Consider the following 15,959-nt stretch of genomic DNA (forward strand, 5'->3'; position numbering starts at 1 on the left):
TTTTCCTTCGTTTTCGACTTCCTCATTTTCTTAAAATAGCTTGCAAGACACGGGCCGAACGAGCAAAGTCCTCTGCTCCTAAAATCGTGCATGAACTTTTGAAGGTAGAAGCAAACTTTTTAAAATGATAAGAGCGAACCTGTATGACGCAGAGCAAATGGCTACTTCGTTGAGGGTAAACTTTGTTCTCACCGTGTTTGTCTATTCTGCTAGTCTCCGAGGCATTATTTATTTATATTGTTAAATTTGTAAACCGACAAGTACAGTAGTGTGGTGCAGCGGTAGTGTTTGCGCTCTCTAGATCGGCGGTGTGGGGTCCGTTAAATGCCAAGATCGGTACACATTTAATAATATGCATCTTCGCACGGAAAGCTTCGTTTTGTGCCGGCTAACTAGGGGTTATTTAATTTAAAAAAAAACGATTTGCTTAGAGTGACGAACAGCAACCGCGTCGATCAGGAAACATGAAGCCGGAAATTTGTTGCTAAAGGATTCGCAAAGATTCGGTACTAGGCTTATTAACTATGCGAAGCGATAAGGATTTATATTTTACAAGGTGAGAATTAAGTTTCAAAAGAGTAACTCAAGTGTTCAAACTGAGCTCCTCTGAACCTTGTGAAACACGTCGTGCTCACTGAATTCCTTGTGAAAATCCGCAGGGAAAGAGCCGTGATTTACAATGAATGTTCCTTTTTCATTCCAACTTTCGAATAGGACAGAAGATTTCCTTCATTTTGGCTTATATTCTGTAAGTTTCTCCTCTACAAACACCATTCTCATAATTAAGAAGCTGACAAACACAAGTAACAAACTTTTTTTAATTTAAGAAAAAGTATGACAGGGAAAAATAGATCATCTGCAGTTCAAATGTATGACTTTCGTATATTCACAGTCGTTTATTCATCACTTCATGGGTTTATTTGGAACCAACATAACAACTAGCTCCCAGTTGGCTTGATAGCTCAGTTGGTAGAGCGCTGCACCAAAGGTCATGGGTTCAAATCCCGTACAGGCCTGAATTTTTTCAGGTCTTATTTTCTCTATGTTCAAGTAGTGTTCATTACTACGAAGATCGCTTTCATACTCACGTCTTTATCCACAGTTCAAATATATGACTTTCATATATTCACAGTCGTTTACAAGTAACAAAGTAAGCTGGGTTGTACCAGATAAGCTAGCATGTTAAGGAAACAAAGGAACGTAGTGCGTTAACAGAAAATCTAGCGTGTTATAGAAAAAAGCTTCACCGTGTTAGCCAGATATGAACAATGGCTTCGAAAAATCAATTGTTTTTATGCGCATATCTGCACGGTAAACGTGTTATAACGTATATACGTACCGTGTGCGTGCGTTCACCTTAGTCTCTGAGACCCCGTAGAGGGTCACATATCCTACGCGCAGATATTCTGTGAGCTTTTTCACAGAGCTGAAATACCCCCCTCTGCAACTCGTGTACATCAGCAAAGCATTCTTGTACTATTTTGTACACAGGAGCAAAATCATGTAGCATTTTATATTGCCTAAAGAAGATCAAATGACAATAAAAAAAAATCCCATAAAGATTTATTTTGTTCACCTTAAACAAACTTCTCGACGACGCTAAAATTGTAATTTACTAAAAATGCGAATTTGCCATCAGGTTGTTACATATGTGGTTCACATGGATCGTCGGCTGGTGCTGATGAAAACTCAAATCCTGTCAATCTTCCGAAACAGAACTGTTCTGACATAACCGTTATTATAAATTTGTTTGTTAAAATTGAGGCTAACACTTACAATCTAGTAAGATAAGAAGTACAATTATTGCACACTGTTTCTTTGTAAACGACAACTAGCATATTCATAAAAGAGGCCGGCTTTAATTGGTGTGTTGTAGTAAATTACAATATGAAGCATTCCTGACTTTATTTCCTTGGGAATTATACTTAAAGAGCATCATGTTTATTGATTTTAAGTCATACTTGCGAAGAATATGACAGTTTTCATGTAATAAAACAAATTCAACACAAACACAATTCAGTGAAGTAGAAGCAAATATTGGATCAGTGAGACAATAAAAGTAACTCATTTCATTGGGACTGAAACTGGCTCAAAGCAGGATTTCTATGTAAATTCTTATAACGAACGCTTGATTAACTTATTTCCTCCTTTCTCCCTGTTAAAAAAGGAAGTTAAAATTTCTTTTTAATAAAAAGATAAAGAACTCAAAATACTTTGCATTTTCGGGAAATGATAGGAGGACCTTCTCGTATTTTCTAATTACTTTTTATGTCAATCTCATCAAGGCAAAACTCAAACATGATTGGTGCTTGTATCCAAACATCGTTTTTATGAAAACGCCGCTGTTTGAGGTAGCGTCACAAGAAGGAAAGGGTGCCTTTGACGAGTAAAGAGAGCCTGGAAGCTGTGAAATATGGTTTCTTCGACATTCCTGAAACTTTTTTGTGTTGCTTTATTTTCATTGAACTGTTTGGGAGGTAAGATTACCTATACGCGTTTTAAAGTAGCAAAGAAATAATCTCAGGAGCTTCTGCGTTTAAAATAATTTGCTTGCCGATTATTTGATTAACACTAAGTTTAAAAAATAGCGGAAAGCAGGGTTCATTTTAAAATATGAAACGCAGTGAAATCAACGCTACACTGATAGTTAAAAATTTGACATATTCTTCGGTTAGGTAACGAGACTATAGCATGTAGCACTGCTATCGGTAAAATACTGAACCTAAGAGGAACAAACATTCAAATGATGTTGCTTTCAAACTACTAAGGGTTTGCTATATCCTTCTTTTCTGATCTCAAGTACATTTATCTCAGTGCGAACGATTTCAGTGTCTTTCTCTAACTGAATTAAGACATTAGACAATTGGAGCAAGAATCAAAGGATCAAAATAACTTTTTGGTGTTTACAATTTTAATTACAGTTGTGCTTTATTAGTTTTAATGTGGAAAGAGATAAGGGTTTTGTGAAACGTGGGAAAAACTGCAACACTTTTCATAAAAAGAATAAAACATGCACAAGTGATGAAAGTTAAAACCCAAAGGTTATTAGTTTCAATAACGGGTATCAAATCTTAGGTAACATTCTCTATTTTTTTCGAATACGCCCCAAGCTAATCGTAATTTGCAATATCCCGCGATCACAAACTCGGCAACAAAAAGAATCTTTGCCAATATAACATTAAACAAGAGGAAGCATTTTAACGTCAAAAGGAAATATGATTTTCTCTTAAGAACTGTTATTCCTTTAGTTAAATGTAATATGTATATTTTCAAAATACTTTTTCGGGAGATGATCTACACTGATTCGGTTTAAAACTTAATTAACTGTTTTTATCCTCTTTAAAGGCATTTTTTCATTCAGCCGTCAAAAAAGGCTAATGGAAAGTACTGGCTCGACATCTACAATTTTCTCGGCTATTTGATAGTCATTTCGTCACGGAAAATATAAGGGAGGGATTTTTAAGTTTCCCCCATGAGCATACTTGTTGCAAAGATTCGTTCCCAATGGAAACTGTCGAATGTGGTTCAGTTGAAGGATAGTGTGAAGCTTGATTTTACAACTCCATCTGATACAAAAAATTCACATGTATATGACTGAGTCGAAGGTCTCAGTAGATGTAGATTAAAATTTTCTTTCCTACTTGTTTACAAACGCTACATACGTTCCTTGCTTACCAGTTTCAACATCACTCCATTGAGTATGTACGCAAAATTGTTTCCTTTTTGATCCCGAATTCGTTTCAGTTTTAAGGGCCTATTTATACACTTGTTCATGTCTAGAAAAGTGCCACTCTTTCGGACCATCATCCCCAATTTATGGCAACGAAAACAGATCCTTTCCTCTCAATGTGCCTGCCATCTTGATAAAAAAAATCCCAGGCGTTCAGCTCTGAGCCTTAACACACTGAGAGGGACTAGGAACCAAACTGTGAGCTTAACGCGGGCCATTTCGAAATGTTGCTGTTTACTATATGTACTTCAAACATGTCCTCTATGTGCAACACGGAAAAAAAATTATATTTCTACCGTGGACTGTCCGAAAGCAAATCTTCGTTATCTATCATAGACACGTTAAAATAGCGGTGTCGTGGTATTTTGACTGAAGGTTAAACCTCTTTCCCTTGGAGGATGCACTGCCATTTTGAAGGTTAGAAAAAAAATTATATTTGGTTGACTTCGTTTCTTTTATTGTAACCAAGAGAGTTTAGTGTTATGCCAAGAGTACTCTATTTTATTGGTGGTATGTTTAATCTAAGCACCTACTGCTGACTGAAACGAGTGGACTTACGAGTTTATGACTTAAAGTTAAGATAAAATATAAGGCTATAATCATTGTTATTCAATTTGCCTCCTTTAATGCAGATTCTCCGTTTGAAAACCTCCCTTGCGGCACCCGACAAATGTCAAGGATCGTGTCAGGTGAAAGTGCTATTCCACACTCATGGCCTTGGCAGGTAGAACTTCTTATCAAGGATGAAGCTAGCGGACAGTTCATCTTTAAATGTGGTGGAACACTAATTACGCCTTTCCACATTGTGACAGCTGCTCATTGTGTCTTTGGTGTTCCCTTTCCAGAGTCATATGAAGTTCGACTCGGTAAGAGAACTTTTGAAAACTGACCATAATTATTCAAAAGCCTTATCTTCATTCATTGAAATCTTTTCTCCTTATTATTATTATTATAATTAATTAAAATCACACTATGCAAATCTTTGTCAAATTTAAGAATAAAAGGTGCTCAAAAAAGACATCCCTGATAGTCTGTTTTTTTGGGTTTTTATTTTTTAGCCTTTCACAAACTTGCAAAAATCAAATTATCATTTTAGCCTTTTAATGATATCTTTCTAAAATCTCAGTTTTGGAGTGGGTATAAATAAGTTTAAGCAGTCTTCAAAATAGTCTTTTGTCTAATTCAGGCAAAAGGAAGGGACTTTTCAAAACATGTACATGTACCTGCAATTTTAAAGATTTTCAATCAAACTTTAATTATAGAATCGCTTTTATTAAAGAATTACTTGAATTCCAGAACTGCAACCACATCATTAAGTACTAAAGACCTGTTACAAAATATGCACAATTTAACCAAGATTTGGGTTGATCAGAGGAGAGGACTTGAAAGAATGAGAAAACCACTGCTCTCTTAACTTTTTGAGAAATCAGGATTGTAAGCTGGCAACTCATTAGCTAAAATTGTGTTATATTTAAATTATCTTTTACAGGTGTTCACGATCGTTCAGTGTCAGATCAAGTGCAGAGTATTAGTGTCTCAGAGATTCACATTAACAAATTAGCCATGACAAAGGGGTATGGCAACGACATTGCTTTAATAAAGCTCACTCATCCAGCTGCTCTTAATGCAAGAATTGGCCTGGCTTGTATGCCAAGTGGAAAAAAGACAGACCGAGTTAAGCCTGGCACAATGTGCTACATCACAGGTAAACAATGAGTGGATGTACATTGTTAGGTCTAGTGCATGTTAATGGTCTAGTAAGGTCAAAGGGAGGATTGCCCCCCAAAAAAACTTTTTTATAACCTCTTCTATTCTTGCAACCATAATATCATTATTTTCACCTTAATCAGCATCATTGTTAAAGAAAATCAAACTAATTCCCTTAGCTTCAGGTGTCAAGGGTTCCTCTCAAGATCCTTGCCATACCCTGTATGGGCAAGCTTTTTGCCATTGTTAATGTTAATCCTTTTAACTCTTGAGAATGACTGGCATCTTATTTCTCCTTAGAGTATCACTGCTGAGTAAAACATTTAAGTTATTTGATATAGTAAAAGAAACATCATGACCAACCAAGGAAGGCCATTACACTTTCCTTGTCTTGTACATGTACCATAAGGAATGTATAGATTAACAAATATAGACAGAGAATATACATATCCTTGTTAGGATGTAAGGGTTTAATATTACACAACATTATTACTATAATTATTTTATTTATTACTCATTATTTTCCCTTGTTGCTTTAATCATGAAATTCCAATAAATAATTAAGCCACAACATCAATCTGAGCGTCCTTCCCTGACGACCAATACTTCCTACCACAACAATATTGCATTGATGATAGAGATATGTTTCAAATAAAGTAAGCATTCTCAACATGCTCTTTTTAGTTCATCCTCAATGATTTTTATCAGGCATTTTATCCCAATTACACAGTAATAGGATTTAAGATTATTGTCTTTAGGGGTGGTTCATTATTTGTCTTTTTTTTTAAGCTTTTCATATTATTCCCTTAACCCTTTACATCCTAACATCAGTATGCATATTCTCAATACTATTCTCCAAACATTTCCTAAGGTGTTGAAAAGGTGAATTTGTTAAATGATCAAGAGTTTTTTCAGTTGGAGATTATTTCCTCTATTCTTGACCTTAAAGTTTGATTCAAGGGTGATACACCAAAGAGAAATTAGATGGTTAAATTTTAACCATTAAATGCAAGCACTCAATGTAGGTTTAAAAAACAATTAGGATTTTATTTGTTCTCACACAAATTATTGTGAAATGTTTGCTTACAATTGAACTTAAACTTTATCCAGGCTGGGGTAGTTCTACTTTCCAAGGCAGCAAATCCCAAATCCTTATGCAAGCCAAGTTGCCCATTGTTGAGTACAATACCTGTGCTAAAGCCAACCAACCCCTTGGTGAAGTTGTGGATTCACTGATGCTATGTGCAGGGTATGGTGGGAACAGCAGAGTAAGTGGATGCCACGGAGACAGTGGTGGACCTCTAGTTTGTCAGGATGAATCTGGTTTATGGACACTTCGTGGTACAGTTAGCTGGGGGGATCATTACTGTAAAGGAGGCCCAACCTACTCTGTGTTTGTAAGAATCAATAGTTATGTTGAGTGGATCAAATGCAAGATGACTTCACAACCTCTGCAACCACGTAAGTTTAAAATTGATGAACAAAGTTGAAGAATTATTTTCATTTCATAAAGATGTCTCTCTTGGTCAACAATTAAACACGTGTCCAAGCAAAATGCATGGAATTGCACTTTGTCAATAACCATTGGTTCAATTTTATTGCCTCAAGCTTATTATAAATACCATAAGATATTGACTTCTTTTTAACCATGCACAAGGGCTGTATTAGGAAATATTAGCCAGTGGTCATTGAAGCGCAAGCGCAGCAAGGTCCACAAAATTTTTAGAGAGTAATTTTTTAAATGGCATTTGGACTAACCTTGTTTATTTTATGTATAAAAAGCACTTCTGGTTACTTGAATTCAAAGGGCTTCAGTGTTGTGACATGTTTTTGATGACACAAGCAATTCAGAGAGAACAAACTTCCCAAACTTTCAGCATCAAATCATAACTGATGGTTTTCATCTTTAGCTGGGAAACCAAAATGTATTGATAAAAACCTCTATACCATTATCTGAAGAGCAACTGCACTGAACTGGATTGGAGTTGGCAAATTCTCCTGCTTCAAAAAGAGGATCTTATTTGCTTATGACATGATGACATTTAGTTCCATAGCATTTTTTTCCAGATGCAAGGCTTTTCCCTCGAAACAACCAACAGAAACTAAATCATTCCTTACTGACAAGTACCTTAATAACAATTCATCTATTCACTTAAATTTGATAAGGCTTTGTGTATCATAAATTAATGGAAAATCAAGTCCACCTATTTTAAGTCTGGTTTTCACTAGTGACGCAAGCACAAGGGCAAGCACAAGGGCAAGCACAAGGGCAAGCACAAATGCAAGTACACGTACATGTACATGTACATAACAGCTCTTATTTCACTGCGAAACTGGCCTTGATGCAAGCATAACCACAAGCACATGCAACAGCACAAGGATCAAAAATTTTCCTTTCTCACCTGCTTGTGCTTGTCAAGGTTTGTTTTCATTTAGCATGTTAACTTTATACTTTGGTTTGTGCTTACACTTGTGCTTCCATCACTAATGAAAAGAGGGCTTTGAATTAAGGTTAATCACCATTTTATAGCTCAGACTCTACGTCACTGAGCTGCTTTTTGTGTTTGTTTTTTAAATGGCAACTGAAAGATGATCTACTCTGGCTATAGTTTACAGTCCCAATGTTACAAAAATCAATGTTACTATACAGATTGTGTCTGTGTTATCTGCCTCACCCTTGAACTCAGTCCGGCGGATAACTCGGACCTCGGCATTGATAATTCATGATATCGTACTCAACCTCATCCAATAATTTCTTATAAACGTTAACTAAAACATATTTCTAGCACAAGGATGTGTAGACACTCATGACTACTGCAGCACTTGGGACAAATACAACTTCTGTGAAAACTCCTACTTCGGCAATATGCTGAAAACGTTTTATTGCAAGAAGACCTGCAACGCTTGCTGATAAGGTAAACATTAGTTTTTAAAATGATTCTGTTGGTAGTGTATTTTGAATTCAACATAGATATAAATGTCCGGAATCAACACGCCGAGTGGTGGTTTGAAACATAACATTTTGCCTTCTTTGTGTTGTTAATTTCATTACATACCATTGCATTACATACCATTGCATTACATACCCTACTTCCAATCCGATTGGTAAGCTCCAACATCAGTCTTTTTTTTCTAAAATATTAAGAGATTTTTGACATTAAAATCGTCTCGCTTTTGAGATTAAATTTTATTTAGTTGCGTGTGTTCGAGAAAATCCCATAGAATGCCCATCACTCGGTAGTCTGTGCAAAAAAACTAAATCTCTTCCCCCTCACATAGGCGCCATCTTGCAGAAAATATCCCAGGCATTTTATTTTGTGACCAGCAATTTGAGGAAGACTAGGAACTAAACTTCCGGGCTTTACACGGGTGGGTGACATACATGTACAAACCAGATTGAAAAATTATGTTGTTGAATAAATACAGTAATTCCTCTCTTTGCAACGCAAAAAATTATAATACTTATAAAACAGACTGTCTAGATATAAGGGTTAATTGCAACAACGTCGAAATAGCAAAGCGTGGATTAATGGCTTGAGATTAAAGGCTTTTCTCTACGAGTTCTCAATATCAGGTTGAAATTTTCAGTCATCCCTGAAGGAGTTCATAAATAATGGTAATTGAACTGAGTGGAGTGTAATTTGGGCTGAAATTATACGCGTGATTTAAAAATCGAACGAGCGCGCAGCACTAGTTCGATTTGAAATTATAAGTATGATTTCAGACCAAAATTGCACGACACGAGGTTCAATTACCACTTTATTACATCCATTTCGAAATTACCGAAATACAGGATTTGGTCAGTTCAAATATTTTATTGATGCAGTACTGAGCCGGTCTGAAATTAAACTCGTCCACTTTTTGGGGGTAAAAAAGTAAGAGTTAAGAAACAAAAGTTGCAAAATTTGCCACATGATACTCTTTGTCTTTCATTTTCCTGCAATTTGATCGGTTACTTTAAACAAACCTTAAATCTGATTGGTTTTGTTTTTAGTGTAGCCTCCTCGTTGGCTGGGAAAAAGATGCGATTTAAAGCAAAAAATGGTGCGATTCGTGAATAAATCGCATAAATTAGAGCCAATCAGATTACAGGGACCACCAGTGATTTCAAAACGGGTGTTATAAATGGATAAATTTACTGGTATACTCTGATTATTAAAAACAATTTCGACTCACGATTTTTTTTCTTGTTTTATTTGGATTACAGTTACGTCCATGTTCACCATTTGACGATAGATGTTTCGCAAAGGATTTTAATTTATTTTGCTTTTGGTCTATGTTTGTTTGTATTCTGAGTTATACCATGACAATAAACAGAAAGGTTATCCAGGGAAAATCCAGACAGATACCTTAGTCTATTATGACTTGCATGTGGCCATAATGCACCTCATAACGATACGTATAAAATGATTCTGACATTTTTTTTCTGCAATCTTACCATTTAAGATGTTCCCAGTTAGAAATTTCACGTACGTACATTCTCTTTTTAACTAATTTTGTTCTAAGTACTATTAAAACAAGAGCCCATGGACTCCAGTTGAAAAAAGTGTCTCATTACTCCAAAAGATTGCAAGTCTTTGAGAGGATGGTGACGAAATTGTGAGTCGTTGAAGGTTTCATAGATGCTAGAGGCCAATGTTTAATTTTTTCCCAAGACGTTACCTCTGACTTGTGCGCAGCCACACCTGCATGATCGAAACTCATCTTTCTGGATGTCACTTTGGTTATGCAATGCAACACAAGTATGATGACAATATAAAAGCAGAAAGATGAAGAATGGAATTACAAGCGAAGAACAAAGGAAAAAAAATCCTGAGCTTCGTGGACTGGAACCTTAAACTTTTGCGACTATCGACGAATTTCAAAGCTTCGCTAGATGACTTGAAAAACAAGGCAAACTTTTTGGGCGGGCTTGTCGATTTTGAAAGGATGATGGCATTCACGCCAATCATCTGTCACAAGCGTGGGAAGCCCACTAAAATTGTCAGTATAAACTATTGCACATTTTCTTGAGTTCAATTATGGTTAGTTATGTACATTCAAATGTTATGATTCCAAGCTGAGCACTATGCAGCCCGCCCCCGCCCCTCTCCCTTATCAACCTACCTCGTTAAGCTTAACTGAAATTTTATTTTCGGCGTTTGTTAGTTATTCATGCGTATCCCCCTACTGCGAATGAATTTCGAATGTATGGTCTCAAATGTGATGCGGGTATAATTTTAAGATCATCGTCAATCAATGCTGAGTAAATGTTTACCTTCATATCCTAAAGCATTAAGGGACATTTGATTAAAACTGAGGCCGTGTGCCACTTTAAATTACGTTTTAACCACCCGTAAAGCCATTTTCTAGTGTACTGTGCATTTGTATAATAGGAAGAACCAAGCTGTCCAAATATGCCGTGTGACAACTCACAATCAAAACTTCTCAGTCTGCATTAGTCAAAAACTTGCATTTGCAGTTTGAGAAGTTTGATCGGCAACAAATAATTGCAATGATTTTAACACCTACATCGTAATTGAATTTCTTTACAAAAACAGTAGACGTCACGCAAGAACAATTCCATACGGCCTCTTTTGATCGTTCATATCCACGTTATAGCTTTTATATCGGCCTTATTTGTTTGAACAACTCCCTAGGAACGACAAAGAAAAGTCGTCTCGCAATGATCATTCATTATGAATGATGTTGATTTTGAGCCTAAAGCAATTATCATTTGAAAGGATTCTCTACTTAAACTGAAACACGTAGTAACACTACTAGGAGCAGTATTTTCAACAAGCAAAATGGTAGTTGCGGTGGTGGTTTTTCTGGCAATTTGCTCATTGCAGCTCAATCAAGGTGAGACATTTCTGTAGTTTACTTTACGTGATTGAAGAATACATGTAGGGACAGGCATATTTTTGAAGTCCAAATTCGTCATATACCACGTCAAGTCGTCATATAAATGTAAAGTGGTTATATCTCTTAACTTAAGTGTAAAGAAGTAGAGTAATTCCTTTCAAATTACGCAGTTCGCTCATTCCTTTACCCCTGACGCGTGATAGCGTTGAAAAAGCAAAAGAAATCAAAGGACATCGAAAAAGGCGTCATGAAACAAACTGTTTTCGAGAACTGTAAAATAGTCAGACACTCCATGGAACTTTGACCATCAAAATTTGACGGTAATGCCTTATAAATCGATGCTGTTTCGCCTTTTGTATTATCAAGGGTTCTCTTTAAACGGATGAAAATGCTCTTTTAAACCGACAATCTTAGTTACAAAACTATTCCAATACCTCATTCATCACCCAAAGACAAATATTGTCGCACCTATGTGATCTGTCATCGTACTCCTAACCTAATTAAGCGTTTCATTGAAAAACGTTCAAGTTGTGCATTAAGCAAAAGTGGCTAGTGTAGAATCTAACGTTTGTAGCTTAAATAAGTGTCTAATTACCAAATTGGTGTGTTTTTTTTCTTTTCTTTTATTACTTTATCTCGGTTTCTTTCCCACTTTATCTCCATCCTTCAACATTTCTTAACGTTATATTTATATCATTCATTTGCACTTTCCTCTTTCTTATTATTTCTGTGTATTTATTTTTTTTTTTTGCCTTATCAATGATGCTCTATTTACCTTTTATCAATTAATTTTTTTCGCTGAAAGCGTCCTCATTTAGCGGTTGTGGACAGCGAAATCCGTCGTCTCGCATTGTTGGAGGAGAGGAAGCCAAACAAGGTTCCTGGCCCTGGCAAATAGAGCTCCTAGTGTCACAACCATCAGCTGACAATGACTTGAAACCAGTCTTCTCTCATCGTTGCGGAGGAACCTTAATTGATCTTCAATGGGTGGTGACAGCTGCTCATTGCGTTTTCATGTACCCCGCCCCTGACCATTATAAAGTTGTCGTAGGTAAGTAAACATAGTAACTTATAGTCTTCCAGTTCCTTCTCTTCGTGGTCAGGCGTTCGATATAATTTATGTTTAGAAATGCCCCTAAAACTTTATCAGTATTTTTCATCCCTTCCTCAGCTAATACGCAGTCTCTGTCTCCATATGCTTCTCCTGTTCCTTTATATTATATTATTATATTTATGAGAGTATATTTGACTTCTTTAGTCAGGAGTGTTGAGTTGTTCAGAAAGAGAATCAATACCATTCGTGTACCATGATTAATTATGTACACTCCAAAGAGGGGTAAAGCCGCCTCAGCTGGCGGCTTGTGTATGGGCAACTAATGACAGGATCGTATTTTAACAGGACAGACACATCGAACTGAAGTAAAGGAGCCATACGAGAACAAAGACGTATACGATGTGGCAAGCGTAAGGATCCACGAAGAATATATGACTCATGGCTACGGCTTTGATGTTGCGCTGGTGAAACTAGCAAGACCTGTTATTTTAGAGCCTGGAAGAGTCTGGCCAGCCTGCCTTCCTGAACAAGGAAAGCGGGTGTCTGTTGGAAAATTATGTTTCATCACTGGTAAGTTTCAGAGTGTAAATATGTTAGCCAAAACTACCTAAAAAAAAGTGCATAATTTCACTCCGGGTCCTTGTTAGTGAAAATAACACTTTACTTACAGTATGGAACAACCTGCCCTAGAGTGTTAAATGTACTGACTTTTTTTCAAGTTTTAAACTAGTTTTAAAGAATATTTTTAAGGAGTACTGATATATGGTTTTTAAATATAATTATCATATGCATTGGGATATAACTACAGTTTTTTAAATTCTTTTAATATCATTTTTCATATTGAAATTATATTCTGAAAAGCCTCAATCGGAGAATTCAATAAAGCATAGTTATGAAGGAGCTGTATTCATTTGGAAACAACACGATAAGGCTTTAAGTTGAGATATTTATTCATAGTAAGAGAGATGAACAGTGTGAGATGAACTTTCTTATTGTCCTTGAATTCGTAAAACAGATTCAATGTGACAAATACCTGCAGGCCTTTCTCACCAGACTTACGTATCAGCAAAAAATACAAATATCAGACTTAACTCCCCTGTCAAGATGTGTACCTCGAAGCTTCCTCTTCGGATACAGTAACAGATCGCTTTCGCAAGTTACTTCAGTGCTTAGCTTTGAACTTGAGAGTCCACCTTCCTACGCTATGGTCCGGCGGCACGCTCACCTTAATTACTTTTACGTTGGACCTCGGAACCCCGGCCTCCCTTTCTTTCCCCTTCATTTCCTCTCCCTCCCCCTCTCCATAATCCCCGTGTAGTAGTTAGTCTCTCCAACCAAACATCAAACTGGTCAGTGGTGTGTCCTTGAATAAGGTAATCTTAAGGATGAACTCCTTAGAAATCTGAAGAAGCTGTTTAGTATCTAGGTATTGGAATCGTGCATACTGAATACTGTTCACGCTCTATCGTTCTAACTTCACTCTTTTCTTTTGCCCAAGGCTGGGGCAAAACATCGGCGAACTTGAACTCTGACTTTTCGAAAGTTCTTAAACAAGCTAAGATGCCAGTTGTAGACTACCAGACCTGTGCTGCTGGAAATGCCAACTTGTCTTACGCCAAAGTGAACGATGAAACTATGTTGTGTGCTGGTTACGGTGGAAGTAGCGTAATCAGTGGTTGCCATGGTGATAGCGGGGGACCTTTCGTCTGTCGGGAGCGCAGACTTTGGGTCTTAAGAGGAGCTGTAAGCTGGGGAGACCATCGGTGTAAAGCTGGTTCGACATTCTCTGTTTTTACTCGGATCAGCACATTTGTGGATTGGATCTCCGCCACTAAAATAAAACCAGAACATGTGTCTGGTAAGATAAACAGGATCTTTATAATTCCTTCTTTGTCGATTAAAATAAATTTAATAGAGAATGTCAAAGTTTTGATCCAACAAAGTGTTACAGATATCAAGAACTGAACATTTCAAATTTACTCTTGCCAATTGCAAAAGGATCCGTTGAGAATAGTAAGTGATTTATCCATTACATTCTGCAATTTACACAAAACTGTTAATGGTTCACCAAAGTTGAGAACAGCTTTCTTATCAAACTTTCCCATGTATATTAACTCCGCCTGCCCTCCTCCCCATAGGCGAGTCTTGCAATGATGACTTGCTGCATTGTGGAAAGTGGTCCAAGGAAAAGTTTTGTGGAAGACCATGGTATAGGAACTACATGAAGTTATTCTGTCGCAAGAGCTGCGGACACTGCTCCAATTAAGCCTTCAGCTCTTTCAAAGGTGTGAGCCCACGTTGCGAAAGTCCTGTGTATGACTTTCTTGATTTTCCCCGTGATGAATGGGGCTTGAGCTTAAGTGATAGACTTCATCTTTCAATCGCGTTTGTCTTTAATTTTTCAGGTTGCAAACATGGAAAGGCAGATATTGTATAAGGAACCTACTTTTAAAACAGTTCGTCTTGTTAGGGGCATGGAAAATACGTGAAGTTACAATAAGTTACAATAAAGTGACGCATGACAACTACAGTAAAATGTGATAGACGTTTGTAGAGAGTTGTGACGTGAACCGGAATAAAAGGCAACAAAACCTGAAGCAGCAAAAATAAATTTCAGAACAGTTTTTTTTCTGTATAACCAATTAAGCTAGATCTGTATTTACATACCTCTTTCTTGGCTCAAATTTGGTTTTACGGGCAAATTTTAAACTCAAATTCTCTGATACATGGCAATTGTAAAACAGTGGATCAGTAAGTGCAAGTTATCCACATGTCATCATCTTGTTGCATGAATTGAGTAAGAGAACATAAAACAACTTAATATAGGTGATGTCACGCCAGATATACGCATTCAGATAAGTGAAAGTCGTCGTGACTGTAACTTCGTCAGGGGTCATTATTGTATCAGCCGGGAAGGAGTAGCCAGTCAAGATTCATTACGTGTGTATAGGCGATATCTTTGCCGCGCTTCTCTCCTCGTGCATGTCTCGCTACACGTGCTCGCATCGCGTTTCCGTTGCATACTCAAGCCCGTCCAACGTCGATTTGGTGCGCCACGCAATCCAAGATGGCGCTTCGCAAAATTTTTTTTTGGGATCACTTTCTAAAAGAGCTTAGACACCAGGCTCAATTAGGTAACCAAGCCTTCTGATGACATATTGCCAATTCTTCACTCACCTCCCTTGACTGGTTGAAGTGCGATTGGAGGGGGGCAGGGAAGGGAACATTCTTGTTACTTGCGCAGGAAAAAACAAATGGGAAGTTATCTATTAACCTTTGTTCTTGTAATTTTCGCGGGAAATAATATTACCTTATCTCGCTGCGCCCCGGTCATACAGGACTCCTCTGCCTTTGGCTAAAATACGCCTTCTTCGTTAATTCGAAACACTACTCACGGTCAAATGGAACCAAAGGGAATTTCAAACTTAGGAAACACTTGTTTTCTGAATAGTGTCTTACAAGCTCTGCTCTCGGTGACATGTTTTTCCGAAGGACTTGCTGGATTGCAGCACAATCGCAAGAAGTGCACCTCATCGAGAACAGGTCTACCACTTCCAAAATGCATTATCAGTTTCCCCAGATGTCCATGTCCAGGCAGTCCAGGGGTGCATTATTTCATGACAA

At 37.2% G+C, this 15,959-nt stretch overlaps 2 protein-coding genes across 4 annotated transcripts; both read left to right on the forward strand.

Moving 5' to 3' along the window:
* The first annotated feature begins 422 nt into the window (after window positions 1-422).
* Window positions 423-9,830, forward strand: LOC131798846 (chymotrypsin-like elastase family member 2A). Of its 2 annotated transcripts, XM_059116504.2 has the most exons (7): window positions 423-556; window positions 2,286-2,477; window positions 4,363-4,596; window positions 5,220-5,435; window positions 6,548-6,898; window positions 8,224-8,352; window positions 9,645-9,829. In XM_059116504.2, the coding sequence occupies exons 2-6, from the start codon at window positions 2,414-2,416 to the stop codon at window positions 8,346-8,348; spliced, it is 990 nt and encodes a 329-aa protein (XP_058972487.2). In that variant the 5' UTR covers window positions 423-556; window positions 2,286-2,413; the 3' UTR covers window positions 8,349-8,352; window positions 9,645-9,829. The 2 variants fall into 2 exon arrangements, with proteins under 2 accessions (XP_058972487.2, XP_058972488.2); XM_059116505.2 differs by lacking the exons at window positions 423-556; window positions 2,286-2,477 and adding an exon at window positions 3,934-4,147 and having other exon boundaries at window positions 9,645-9,830.
* A 1,122-nt stretch (window positions 9,831-10,952) lies between these two features.
* Window positions 10,953-14,946, forward strand: LOC131798877 (chymotrypsin-like elastase family member 2A). Of its 2 annotated transcripts, XM_059116545.2 has the most exons (6): window positions 10,963-11,278; window positions 12,087-12,332; window positions 12,681-12,905; window positions 13,834-14,193; window positions 14,474-14,620; window positions 14,741-14,946. In XM_059116545.2, the coding sequence occupies exons 1-5, from the start codon at window positions 11,224-11,226 to the stop codon at window positions 14,599-14,601; spliced, it is 1,014 nt and encodes a 337-aa protein (XP_058972528.2). In that variant the 5' UTR covers window positions 10,963-11,223; the 3' UTR covers window positions 14,602-14,620; window positions 14,741-14,946. The 2 variants fall into 2 exon arrangements, with proteins under 2 accessions (XP_066028860.1, XP_058972528.2); XM_066172763.1 differs by having other exon boundaries at window positions 10,953-11,278; window positions 14,474-14,946.
* Window positions 14,947-15,959: the final 1,013 nt, after the last annotated feature.

This window comes from Pocillopora verrucosa, chromosome 9, assembly GCF_036669915.1.
Source record: "Pocillopora verrucosa isolate sample1 chromosome 9, ASM3666991v2, whole genome shotgun sequence".
Classification (NCBI taxonomy): Eukaryota; Metazoa; Cnidaria; class Anthozoa; order Scleractinia; family Pocilloporidae; genus Pocillopora; species Pocillopora verrucosa.